The sequence below is a fragment of the Corythoichthys intestinalis genome, chromosome 2 (assembly GCF_030265065.1).
Source record: "Corythoichthys intestinalis isolate RoL2023-P3 chromosome 2, ASM3026506v1, whole genome shotgun sequence".
NCBI lineage: Eukaryota > Metazoa > Chordata > Actinopteri > Syngnathiformes > Syngnathidae > Corythoichthys > Corythoichthys intestinalis.
The window spans coordinates 66,118,081-66,132,209 of NC_080396.1; the positions used below are offsets into that span (position 1 = coordinate 66,118,081).

General features: G+C 41.5%; 1 protein-coding gene across 2 annotated transcripts in view; it reads left to right on the forward strand.

Moving 5' to 3' along the window:
• The first annotated feature begins 546 nt into the window (after nt 1-546).
• LOC130904786 (mitochondrial import receptor subunit TOM70-like) overlaps nt 547-14,129 on the forward strand; it is a 28,633-nt gene continuing 15,050 nt past the window's right edge. The window contains exons 1-6 of one of the 2 annotated variants that reach the window (XM_057817805.1): nt 547-729; nt 6,908-7,081; nt 7,180-7,306; nt 7,372-7,490; nt 7,567-7,715; nt 13,411-13,618. In XM_057817805.1, coding sequence (XP_057673788.1) covers nt 607-729; nt 6,908-7,081; nt 7,180-7,306; nt 7,372-7,490; nt 7,567-7,715; nt 13,411-13,618 — 900 coding nt within the window. In that variant the 5' untranslated portion in view covers nt 547-606. Of the gene's footprint in view, nt 730-908; nt 995-6,907; nt 7,082-7,179; nt 7,307-7,371; nt 7,491-7,566; nt 7,716-13,410; nt 13,619-14,129 lie in introns of those variants that run through there. The other variant, XM_057817814.1, reaches the window with a different exon arrangement.

The following is a 14,129-nucleotide window of genomic DNA, read 5'->3' on the forward strand; positions in this document are numbered from 1 at the left end:
ACACGATGAGTTGACGGACAATATTGCGGCACCAGTCAGGGGGGCGAAGTTGTGACGTCACGTGATTGGGTCTATTGGTTTCTAAAACAACATGGCAGCGACCTCTGACAAGCTACGGCACGAGCGAAGATACAATCCTCGTCTCCTATTGGTGCACGTGATCTAAAATAGCTTCACACACTGAGGATAAGACTCCGCCCGAATCAATATCACTGCGTCACGGGGAAAAAAAGACTGACACGAAAACGCTATTTACTAAAAATGGGTAGCACTTTTATTTGGTACTGTATAGCAACGTATGTATAGTATAAAGAAAAGTTCATCTAGATCCATTTGAGTGACCGCCTAATTATGAAAACGGATCCGTAAATATGAGCACGAATATTTCTATAAGAACACAAATATTTTATATACGAACATTAATGTGTTAATACGAGAACAAATCTTTTTGTCCCATATCTACCTCCATATACCATCATCTCATATCCCAGAGTTCCTCATGACGTACGCTGCGCACGCATAAAGAAGACTGTCATTCGGGTAATGACAAAGACAACTGGCCCAGTGCTGCTTGTCATTACTCTATTGTCACCAGGGTTGCTCATCATGGATGGCTCCAAGCCAGTCGAGCTTCAGTCGGCCACCGGCGTCTCCCGTTTGCAGCTAGCTCTGCTGATCGGCGTGCCCATAGTGCTCGGGGTGGTAGGCTTATATCTATGGAAACGGATGGTAGGACTAATGCTACACATTAATAATGAAACTAACCTTGCTGCGAACGTTTTGTCTTAAAAATGGGCTCTAACAAACAATTGAGTTGAATTAATAATTTTTAACGGTTAGAAAGATTCCTGTTGTTCGTTTGTTCCCATGGCAACCAGTCAGTTATTTCTTGTTTTTGTCCTATATCACACATGGTGCGCATTTCGAGCAGAGTCCGGGCACCTGTTTAGATGCGTGCGAGGGAATGTTAATTTGTGTGCGTCCATGAACGAAAGTTAGTATTTCCCCTTCATACTATAAAGTTGTGGTGATAATCTAGAGCCGCTATATGTCCGACCGTTACTTGCGTTTACTGTTATGTCGGCTCGTTGCTTCCGCTTCTCCTTGCCTTGATGCGTCGGAGAGAGCGTTGTTTACATTGTATTCGCTGCGCACATTTGTGTAAAAAGGGTATGTGCTTGTTTAGCGTCTCTAAGTAACGGGTACACGCAGTTCCGTTGTGGAGCGTGGAAACCTCCCTGTCGATTCCTTCATGTAGAGACGCTGACGGCTGTGCCGTTGGCTCGAGCTTTATTGGCGCAGTGGTTAGCGACGTGGCGCGCGGTTCGCGTCCCGGCCTGGTCAGAGGTGGGAGCGGAACGCGGGGCGGCACTGACACACCGGTTAATCTAGATGACGATGCGCATCACATTTAAAGATGCATCACAAAGATTCGTGGAACAATTAGGAGGCTGACACCAGCACGAAAGCTAAAGCCAATTGTAAACAAAAGGAAAAGCTAACGTAAGCACCAAGGCCAGACTGAGGCCTGGCACGGGTGCTCATTTAGGGGCTGAATGGACAGAAGACCACAGGCGGCAGACGCCGCCAGGCTCGCTCGGACGAGAGAATCTGGTGTCCTGCCACTTTTCCGGATGCGTATTTTTCTACCTCATGTGACCACCATTCTTCGTGGAAAACATGCCGATCACATCAGCTTCATCACGGACAAGTGATGTCAGTCAAGTAAGCATGCTTATCATGACAGCACAGTGGTTAGATGATAATTTCAACATGCACTAAACCACACTTACAAGAGCAGTAATGCACTCAGAACACTGCAACTTTATAACATCTTAATCAGATTATTTTTCTTAATCTAGTCAAATAATATTCTACACCTTGTTGTGGTAAAGACTAGTTAACGGATGATGAATGTGCCAGATTATTCCACTTTCTTGAAGTAAATATGAGTATTTGTTCTTATTTAGTCCATACGTCTAAAACCTGGTCATTTTTCACCTAAATCAAGAAAAAATTGTTTTCAAATACTGTTTTGAACCAAATATTTTTGAATAAAGAACATTTGAGATAAACACGTTTACTTTAGGATTAAAGGGTACCTCGGGTAGCAAGACATGTAGTACTTAAAAGATAAATGTTCATGCAAGTTACAATGATTTGATATCAAAACCCCTCTTAATGTTTTCGTTTTCATAAATGTTTTTAAACTTTTAAATAAACTAGTTGCTCGCCATTGTTGTTGAGGTCGCACGGCGGTGACGTCATGTGGCCACGAAGCCGTACTTTACAGTGTCACTCTTTAACTATGTAAGGTAGTGATTTAAATACATCCCAATGTGTCAATAACAAGTTTTTAAATTAATTGGAGCTCCAGCCAATGAGCGCGTTGTGTCCCTCAACTGACGCCGTAGTTCCCTGTTTACTGGGTCCATTTAACTTTACGGTCATTTGAGTGCTGCCTTCACAACGTTCAAGACTCCTCATAATGGCTCTTAGCATCGTAGTTTGTATATATTGTAACTAAATATTGCCATCCAGTGTATTTGTTGAGCTAAACGATTTGCTAACATGTTTGGATAGATTTTGACCAAAGTCTGAGTAAGTTTCGTGGGGGTTGTTTGGGGCGGGGGTTGATCAGGGCCTTGGCGCTTCTCCCGCCTTGCAGCCGGTGGCTCTGGCGGACGGGGCCACGCCTGCGGGAGCCTGCCTCTTAACTCGCGCACTCCTCACTTACTTTGCACTGTAAATATCTTTCACCCTGGCACCTACATACTCATTCATTCCTCCGGGGAGAGTAGGGACGGGGCCATACTGCGGGAGGAGGGATGGACTTTGGTGTTGCCAATGCATTAAAAGTGCCAAAGACCAACTCCACTCTTTGTGTTCTAACCGACACCCAGAGACGAGTGAAATATAAACCATATTGAACCCAGAACCTCTTACAGTCCAAATCAAGCCTCTCCAACAATAAAGTTCAAAGTTTGCTTTATTGGCAATTCTACCACATGTGCAAGGACAGACAGAGACTTGAAATTGCGTCACTCCCTCACTTCAGTGGCAAGTAAAAAGAAATAAATATATATAAAAATAGACAACTGTGCAATCTGACAATATTCCGCAAAGTTTTGTATGATGAAAGGCAAGTTAGAGTTACATATGGGAAGCTGTGCGAGCTTTTAAATTTACTCAAATTTTGAAAATGTCTTTGATATGCTTGATAGCCATGCTCTTTCCATACTGGTAGCACAACTCTTGCATAATAGGATAACCGTGTGTCATTCGTGCAAAACTGCAATAGTTGATAGTTGCGTTTGACTAGTTCAGTGCTTCTCAGTTATTTTTTTACAAAGCCCCCCTAGAAAAGAAAAATACTTTGCACCCCCCAACACCACGTAGACTATAAAAGATTAATACCTATAATTTTTTTTTTTAATATACTTAATATTGTATCCTTTTCACATTCACAAAAGACAAAACAAAATAAATTAACTTTCAATGAATATTAACGTGATTTTGACACACAGCAAAACTGTGTACCGATGTAGCGGCCACAAAGCGAGATGATTGTTGGATGTACTCTGCATGTTTTCGCTGGAGAAACTCCAGCTACTTGTCAGCGTGTTGGGGATGTAATGTCTGAAGGTGACGTCTTGATTTATTTGGCCTCATGCTGTCTGCTGTTCACATTTTAGGACACAGAGAGCACACCAGATAAGGTTCATCGTATCTCATTTTAGCTTTTGGGAGTCTTTCGTTTGTTTCTTTACCTCCATCTCACTGTCTTTTCCTTTACTGTTAAATAAGTCTTCACGATGTCTCTCGAGTTGTTTGTTAGAGACTTCAATGACAATGGCCTGAGGACAGCTGAATTTTTATATTGCCGACGTCAGTCACCGCTAAAGTGCTGTAAGGAGTTTGACAAGGTTAACCCTATAGTTGCTGTCCACACCATACTGTCTCCCACCGCCTGGAGGTGCCCAACTGCACTACATGCTGCCGTGGATGTTTACACTTTACACGACATAAGCAAAGCCTTTTTCACGGGGGTCATACGCGCTCCCTCCGGCATCGCTGCTATTCGAGAAGTAATGGATTAGTACCAGCAAGTGACAGGGATGCCCGACACAGATACTAATCATGGACAATGAAGGACACAATGAATACATTCTGATACTATTTATTATTATTATTATTGTCTTTAATATTGTTGCTGTTATCTCAAGTGTTTTAATTGGTTTTGTCAGATTTTTAAAAATGTTTTATTTTGTTTATTTTTGTTTTCTCTTGTCCAAATAAAGCAAAACATTCATTCATAAGCATTCAAGTATAAATATATAAAACACCTTGTATGACTTGAACAATGTACAACATTGTAAATATATCTATGGCCAGTGGCCACTGTGCAAAAATGTCATTGTAACACAAATGACTTACAGCAAGAGGTCTTGAACAGTGCACTTCAAACAGAGGACCGAGTATCAGACAACTTAATTTTAATGGCTGCAGTGACATGATCACTCAAAACAAGTGTTTTTTAGTTTACTTCATGGTTTCAGGTGTTTCTTCAGAGTATTTTCTCATTTACACGCCCCAACCCAACACATGCACGCATGAAGCTATACTCTCTTATTCCTATGCCAATAAAACATTAAAGATAGAATGATGGCAGTTCGTTAGAGCGTAAATACCTAGGTTGCACAAAAATGCCTTTAAAAGTAAGCCATTCCTAACAATTATATCATACACCGCTCAAACACACCTACTTAAAACTAGTTAAATTCCCTTGTTTTCAGTGTAAATTTATTGGAAATAAGTAAAATTATCTGCCAGCGCTTCAAGTAAATTTGTCAGATTTCTTGAAATATGAAAAATGGCTAGCTGAAAATAAGATGAACAGTCTTCTTTTAAGCAATAAATTATACTTAAAGGGTAGTAACTCACGTGAACATTTATCTATTAAGAACTACATGTCTTTCTATCAGAGTTACCATTTAATCCTAAAAAAAAACTTGTTTATTAAAAATGTTTTTTATTCAAGAAAATATGGTTCAAAACATTATTTGAAATCAGATTTTTCTTGATTTAGGTAAAAAATGACCAGGTTTTAGATGTATGGACTAAATAAACAAATACTCATATTTACTTAGTGAAATAATCTGGCGCATTCATCATCTGTTAACTACTCTTTACCACTCAAAACAAGGGTGAAAAATATTATTTGACTAGATTTAAGAAAAATAATCTGATTAAAACGTTATAAAGTTGCAGTGTTCTGAGTGCACTACTGCTGTTGTGAGTGTGGTTTGGTGCATGTTGAAATAATCATCTAACCACTGTGCCGTCCTGATAAGCATGCTTACTTGACTGACATCCCTTGTCCGTGGTAAATCTGATGTGATCGGCATGTTTTTCACGAAGAATGGTGGTCATATAAGGCAGGAAAACACGCATCCGAAAAGTAGTAGGTCCCCAGATGCTATCCTCCTACTGATCCTGGCGTGTCAAAAGTGTCTCCGATAGCTTTTCTGTTTGTTTACTATTAGCTTTAGGTTTCGTGCTAGCGGCAGCCTCATATTTGTTCCACAAATCTTTGTGATGCAGCTTTAGATGGCAAATTAGGTTGGTGGTGTTAAATGAGGATGTTTTCTCTCCGCCTAGCGGAACTTCTCTAGTACGTGTTTTGCAGATGGCGAGAGCGTAATTTGTTTCACCCACGTAAAAGGAAACGCACACTTGTGACGGAGCCGACATGATATCAAGCCATTCGTGTGACGTCACTCATGCAACGGGCTCCAGAGGGAGGACGGGTTGAGGCCACGCGGTGTAGAATCGCACAAAACTTTGTCGATTTCGCACATTTGGAGGCTAAATCAAGTATATAACTATCGCATTGCATCATCAGTTGATTTAAAAAAAAAATCTGGATTACCTGTGTGACATCACAATTGCCATTATCGGATGATAATTATGGGTAACCGATATCATGGTGCATCTTAAATGGCAGTAATAACAGAATAAAGCAATCACATACAGAAAAATAGCTGTGGCCATTAAACGGTCATGTTACAGGCTACATTGTTGGATTATATTTTTTCTTGGCGCCAGCACCACTATGAGCGTAGACTAATGCAATACTCGAAATGCCTGTGGCCTGGCTACCGATAGCAGTTTCACTTTTATCTGACGTCATCATATTCACTTGTAGCATTAGCGCCCCGGTTCATAGCAACGTGCTTCGAGTTTCTGATAGCCACGTAACTTCACACGTTATCGCTCTGGCTGGAAGGAGAATGAGCCTAGCCGAATAACACTTAGCCAAAGCGGGCTGAAAAGACTTCATTTTTTTCATTTCATTAAAAAAAAAAAAAAATTTACCGACATGTTGAAAATCATGTCGGTCTTCGTGAACCATCTAGGTCACAGTTGTCAAACCGATTACAGAAAGTGCCAAGTGGGTGCAGGTTTGCTTTCCAACCAATGAACAGGACATCTTTTCACCATTTAGATCTTTTACATGTGTAATCAGTTAAACGTTTTCAAGTGCTGCTTGTTTCAGCAGGAAGTTCATTGGTTAAACTCTGCGCATTATCGGTTGGAACAAAATCCAGCACCCACTTGGCCCTTTCTGGAATCTGTTTGATACCTGTGATCTAGGTAATGATACATTTTTGGTAAACCGCCCGGTTCTATAATATAGTTTAGTTAACGTGTGAACAATTTTCCGTATATCAGTTGAAATCTGTTAGCCATTTTTGTGGTCTGTAATGTGAACACGTGAATAATTGACACTTCTCCTGAAAGGGGTTTGTAGTTGATTGTTGATGCCACAGGATCTGCGCAATATAGTTTATCTTTGCTGCTAAATGACAATTACAGCCTAATAGATATCTGTCTCCCCTTTTAGAGTCCTTTGGGTCGTGCCCTAGCGACAAATAACAAAGGCAACAAATACTTTGAGGCGGGCAAGTACGAGAACGCCATCCAGTGTTTCACAGAGGCCATTGCACTCTGCCCCACTGAACAGAAGAGCGACCTGTCGACGTTCTATCAGAACCGAGCAGCAGCGTATGAGCAGCAGGTTGGCACTTACTCTACTACATTAGCAAAGAGCGCTTTAATGTGTGTCTGCTGCATATGGGAGACTTTTCTGTTACCAACGGTTGGCTTTCACCATAGATGAAATGGACTAAGGTGGTGCAAGACTGCTCACAGGCAGTAACGCTCAACCCACCTTACATGGAAGCTCTCTTCAGGAGGGCCAAAGCTCATGAGCAACTGGGCAATAAGAAAGAATGCCTGGAAGGTGAGTAAAACTAGTCAAATATTGATCGGGCCTGACATTAATGGTTGTTGCGTTACTTCTGTCAGATGTCACAGCTGTGTTGATCCTGGAGGAGACACAGAACATCCAGAACCAGCAGACCATGTTGGTTTTGAACAACGTATCCGACCAGCTGGGATTCGAGAAGGCCAAAGACAAATACAAGGTAAGTACTTTTGCTATTAACGCCCAAGTTGTTCTCAAAAAAAAAAAAAAAAAGTAAAATCTTCTTTGGGATCCAGAACCGAGAGCCGATGATGCCTTCTTCTCAGTTCATCAAATCCTACTTTGGTTCTTTCACCGATGACATCATCTCGCAGCCACTGCAGAAGGGCGAGAAAAAAGATGAAGACAAGGACAACGAGGGCGAGGCCTACGAGGTCATAGCTCGGTACGAGAGAACATTTTGCCACTATGGTTAATGGAGGGGGGAATCTTGGGTCACCTAACAATTCGATTATGATTCAGAGGCTACAATCCGATTATAAATCAATTATTGATGCAACTCTTAGCTGCTTTTAATTTGATGTACATTAGTTCCAAAATTGTACAAAAATCCTTTCAGGCTTTAATAAACTACTACTTAAGAATGAAGTTAACAGTTCAAAACAGTATATAAAATACTGAAATCCCCATTCTGTATCAGTAGCTTTAAAATATTAAATCTTGTGAATCAACTGTTAAAGTTGTTGAAATGGCTCCCATTATTCCATAATTTCCCTTTTATCTACTTTCGACATGTGAAAGTTTTAAAACGGTTTCATTATTTAAAGATAGATTCAAGTAAAGATTTTGTTGATTTAGGTGTATTTTAGATAAAAAGTTAATTAGGTTTGCGACATCAGAACCTTCCAGAGAAGTCTACTGCTTTAAGATGGCAGCTGTTTACTAACGGCTGGATGTGATTGGGCGAGCTCGGGTGGGGGGTCCCGGTCCTGGGATTGGCGGTGGTGCGGCGTAGGGTCGGTTGCCAACGGGCTTGCACTCACAAGGGATTCACACTATTACGGGGTTCTAGATCACAGAGCTGATTTGTGTACACTCTACCCCTCCCAATCACTTAGTTTATAGACTTCCCCACCCCCCTCCTCTTCTTTCCCTGGTCAACAGGCCCCCCACATGGTGTCAACCGGAAGTACATCTAGCTGACGATAGCACCAACATACTAATATCTAGTGCAGGCGTTCACTGTATTTTTTGTTGTTGTTTGTGTTTCTTTTCAATTCTATTCAATTTTATTTGTGTTTCATTTCTTCTGTTCCCCCATAACTCCTTCCTGTTCGCTATTTTGTCGTAATAAATGAGGTATGTTGAATGATCACAATGGGAGTATGCCATACTCTCAATTAGAAACATTAAAACTGTTCAGACCAACTGTGGCCTATACTACGAACGGAGTTCAACCTCCCCAGAAGTAATCCTGTTTACCAGCGGGTAACCGGAGTTGACATAATCTCGTTATCTACTTTGTGGTCAATTGGTGCTACGACGCTGATTATGAGGTTGATTAGTCAAACCTGTGTCAACCCAGTCAGAGTTACTGCGCGTTCACATAAAAGGGGGCGGAGACCAGAGTCAAACACTACTTGTGACGATGGCACGGGCACCTTACTTCACGGAGGAGGAATGCGCGATAATCATGCGGAGTTATGAGGAATTAAAATCCACCCTCACCGCGAAATCCAACACCGCTTTGGCGAGTACAGCGCGACTGGTCTGTTGGCAGCGAATTTACAGATCGTGTGATTTGTGAATGCGTCAATATGCCAGTTTACTTATGTCCATTAAAAGAAATGAAGCCTGCTGTCGGCAATAAAATAAGATTTAGTTTGTTAACTGTAAGAAATAATTTATCGTGCATTACCACATGAAGTAGGATGATTGTAAGTTTAGTCCCATTGACTGTATGAATACGTATGTCCTTTTTTTTTTTTTTTTTAAGATTGGGCCTAAAAAAAATCTAGGCCGACCCGGCCCGATCAATTAACTTGATTTGCAGGCCCGAGCCCGAAATTTTATGTTATATTTGTGAGGACTCAGGAGAGTCCATGCGTGGTTGCGTAAATTAAAGCCCGTCTTTTGTAACGAATTCTCACAGTTAAACAAGACTGTAAGATGCGTATTCAATAAACATTTAAATCTTTTATATTTGTGTGTCTGTCCTATCAGTGGATTTGAGATTTTAATCTCTTCGAGTAGGCAGAAAAAAATGTAAATTTTCTTAATGTATAAATAGTCTGCATATTTTTATTAATATTATAAATCGTTTACATTCAGCGATTTCAACAATCAATTTGAAGCGTTTCCATAAACTCCGAATCGCAAGGCATACAGTGTTCCTACTCAGATATTCAGCATCACCGATGGAATGCATATATTGTCGCTGGCGAAAGAGCACAAGGACAGGCACACAATCTACGCGGTTGTGAGGGCCTGACTTCGGCGGGTTACATTAGTGACGTCCGCCTCGATCAGCTGGCACAGGTAACGAATTCCCTCAACTGAAAATCTATATCTTTCATGGAGAACATCTTCCGGGTACGCCAGCGGATTCCGGCGGTCTCCAAAAACCCGTGCCCTCCGAAGAGAGCCCCTCACAATTCGCTCGCCAATGGCGTACAGTTCGTTCAGGTTCGCTTTCATTGTCAAGAGGACACATCCGCGGAGGAGTGCTGTTTGAATAGAGCATGGTTAATCGGAATCCTGGTGTTAAGAAAGATCTAACTCTGAGACCAGATTTGGCGTGTGGCGTATGTTGCCGTGGCATCACTTCTCGGTTCCAACATATCCACCTTTCGTAGTCTCGCTTAGCTGCGAACTTAGGCCGCACGTGATTAAGTTACTCTCTAAGTTACCCTGCTAAGCCAGAAAACCGGCTTCGTAGTACAGACCCTACTCACCAACGTCACAGAATGACGTGTCGCTGTATCCGGCCGCCATATTGTCCGTCTTTGTTTATCCGTATTCTCAATGGTTTCAATTTGTCATTATGACCTTCTAGTGCAATTCATGGAAGCCCCAGTGCTTTCAGACGCTGTAAACTCATTGGATGCGTTGCATAAAAGGCTTTATGTGGAAAAGCTTCAGTCTATCCATTCACCAGATCCATATTTGATGCCTAAATCGATATTTTTCGACCCGCTGTCTTCGCCCTCTCTGCCTGACATCTGCTACCCTGATATTTACAACTATCTTGTCCACAGAAACTCAGCGTATTCTCACAAAAGTTTGAAAAACTTTAAGAGCAGCACTGTAAGCAACATTACCCCGTGTGACCCTTTACTTCCAATTTTCTAAAATGGCGACAATCAATAAAAAAAAAGTTGACTGCGATGGCCGACGCTTCAAGGATAGGTGGATATTGGACTATTTCTTCAATAAAATACGCAACAACTGTGTCTGCCTCATTTGCAAAGACACAGTCGATGTGACGCGATGAAATTACCGAACAAGACGCGCTGACGTGTACGACAACATTACAGGGAAGATACGCAGCGAGAAATTATAGCAACTTGAAGCTAGTTTAATTTCACAGCAGCAGTATTTCGCAAGAGCCCGAGTGTAGAAAGAGAACGCCACAAAGACGAGACTGTTGAAATTATGAATTAAAAAAAATAATAAAGCAAATGTGACACACAGAAGGGCTTCCTAAAATGTGTTTAAATATATTGTTCTATGTAAATCAGCCAAGGTAGCCCCCCGCATTTTTACCACACCAAATCTGGCCCTTTGCAAAAGGTTTGGACACACCTGTTTAACTGATGATCCGTAGACGAGGCCAGCTTTTCACTTGGTACCAGCTAAATATTATTCAAAATGTAATGATGGTGGATGAAATAAGCATCTTGAATTTGAAACTGTATGTTGTCGGCGATTAGCCTCGCAATGATCTTAATTGTGGTCAGCCCAAAAACCTCTAAATATATATTAAATGCATCTTACCAGATATAAAATGACTACTACATAATCCGTGGTAATCGTTTGGAGCCCAGTTTTCTCGTCGAATTGCAGCAGTCCATCTCGCTCTCCTCTCCAGGTCTCTCGGAATACAGTAAAACTTCAAGTCTCTCCGTCGATCTTCTCTGTTATTGCAACCAACCGCCACACACGCCTTCACCATTTTGATTATTAATGTTAACGAGCAGAAAAACACGCCATAATTGGAGGAATTTACGTAGCGGTAATGCGTCAACACAACGAGTAGACGGACAATATGGCGCGGAGGCGTGGTTGTGACGTCATGTGAGTAGGGTCTATAGGCCACAGGACACTTAGACTTCGATTCTCTGTGTCAAACAGTTAAACAGGACAGGTTTAAAATAGATAAATAATGCTGTGAAACAACCGTTAAAGTTGTTAAAATTGCTCCCGTTGTTCCACGATTTCCCTTTTGTCTACTTTCGACATTTAAATGTTTTAAAACTGTTTCATCATTTAAAGATAGAGTCAAGTCAAGATTTTGCCGATTTAGGTGTATTTTAGATAAAAAGTTAATTAGGTTCGCTACATCAGAGCCTTCCAGAATAGTCTACTGCTTTAAGATGGCGGCTGTTTACTAATGCCGGCAAGTCTGTCATTTCGCATCCAGATCTATATACATGTGATATCTACCGTAGCATTATGTGGCCATAGTTTGTAACAACTGGCCGTTGTTTGTAGCGGCTGTCGGCCGCAGTCAGGTATTATTGTTTTTTTATCTAGCGCACTGAGTTGAACGTAATTTCTACTCTCGATCCGTTCCCTATTGCTTCCCAAAGACTTTTAGTTCTGCTTTACCTAGCATAAATAAATAATCAGAATTTGGATGTTTGTGAATCGTTCTCGAATCTTCCACGGCCGAATCACAAATAATCTAAGAATCGGAGCTTTTGCACACCTCTAATGGTTAATAACTAGTGATATCCAGATATGATACTCTGTATCTGTATTGGCGCCCAATATGACTATTTTTCGAGTATCGGACAGTATCGGAATTGGTTACAAGATCGAATCTGATCCAGTAGTCGCGTGTTTTCAGTAGCATTGGGCTTTTCGGCTGCTGTAAATCAAACCACTAGGCAAATATATAAGCTGAGTGAGACTACTGCTTTGAAAAAATTTTTTTTTTAAAAACCTACCGTTAGTAACAGCGCATCGTGTAATATTCTTTGTTTCCAAGAGCTGTCGCCATACTCAAGTATGCACTGAAATGTCACTGTAGTTGCACTGGTAATGCTACAACATTGTCACATGCATCTCACCAAGCCATATGTTCTCAGGCATCTTTCTCAGTCTGAGTACTCCGTATGTAATATTTGCAGTTATAGCATTTTTGCAATGTTACATCAATATATATGCACAAACTGTAATTTTCACTATCATATCAGGTCAGCCATCTGCCTCCTTGTCTAAGTACAGTAAAATGTCACATGCGCACTGTTGCGCTCTGTTACATTACCACCACATCACCACTTGCTGCACTTATTCAATTTATTCCCAATCTGTGTACACTATAACCTGTGTTTTTATATAAGCCTTATTGAACTGCTTTTTGTATGTGATGCACATTATGGCGAAGCTTTAAATCTCATACTCTGTAGTAAGACAATCAAGGCTTTCTATTCTATTCTATTCTATTCTATTCTATTCTATTCTATTCTATTCTATTCTATTCTATTCAAAAGGTAGCAGCAGAGCTCATTTTAATACAAAAAGTATGATTTTTTTGGGGGGGGCTTTAATTTTATTGGTCTAAAACAGTGGTCTCAAACCGGTCCTCAAAGGGCCGCAGGGGGTACTGGATTTCATTCCAACCAAACGAGACAAATACCTTTTCACCAATCTGGTTTCTTACAAGTGTAATCAGTTGATTGCAATCAGGTGCTGCTTATGTTAGTAGAAACCTCATTGGTTGAACTGTTTGTGCTGGATCTGTTGGAACAAAAACCAGGACCCACTGCGGCCCTTTGTGGAGTCGGTTTGAGACCGCTGGTCTAAAAATATAGGTATCTGATTGGCAAAACATATCTTGGAAAGAATCAGCCCGGATGTCAGAAAATGAGCATCAGGACAACCCTATTAATACTTGGTCTGTGTCACCGCCTCAGTTCGGGCTACCTGAAAGCCAAGCACTACATGGATGAGGAGGACTACGACAAAATCATCAGCGAATGCACTAAGGAGGTGGACTCTGAGGGTCGCTACATGGCTGAGGCGCTGCTCCTGCGTGCCACCTTTTACCTTTTGACCTGCAACGACACAGCCGCTCAGCCCGACTTGGACCGCGTCATCAATATGCAGGAAGCCAACGTCAAGGTAGATGTGCTAATAGCGCCAGATCCCATGGATGGATGAATGGTTGTAATATCAGGAAACGTAAAGATAGTAACATGTACAGGGTTGGGAGTGAGCTGGGCTGCCATCAGCTTTCACTATCGATGCCCTGATTACCATAAATTTACAGCTCGTTCCCCTGCTACTACAGATAGGAGAGCTCGCCGGGGAAGCAGCTGGACAATGACCGCCGAACAAACCGGCCGACGTCATAGGAGCGTGTAGCTGCCAAATGGTCAACACGATTATGGCAAAATAATGCTTTAATACACGGCGAAGACGTAAACAGCGAGAGTCATACGAGAGCGGCTGCAGTTGTTGTGCAGCTAACATGTGCAGCTAATGTGTATGAGGAGAGCTTTTTACATGCCCATCCATGATCAAACGCAAGCCACTTACATTTTGAAATGATCCCAGTATTTGACATATTGACAAAACACGATGTTTACCGACTTCCTCGCAAGTCGCATGGTCCCACAGTAGTAGGGCTTGT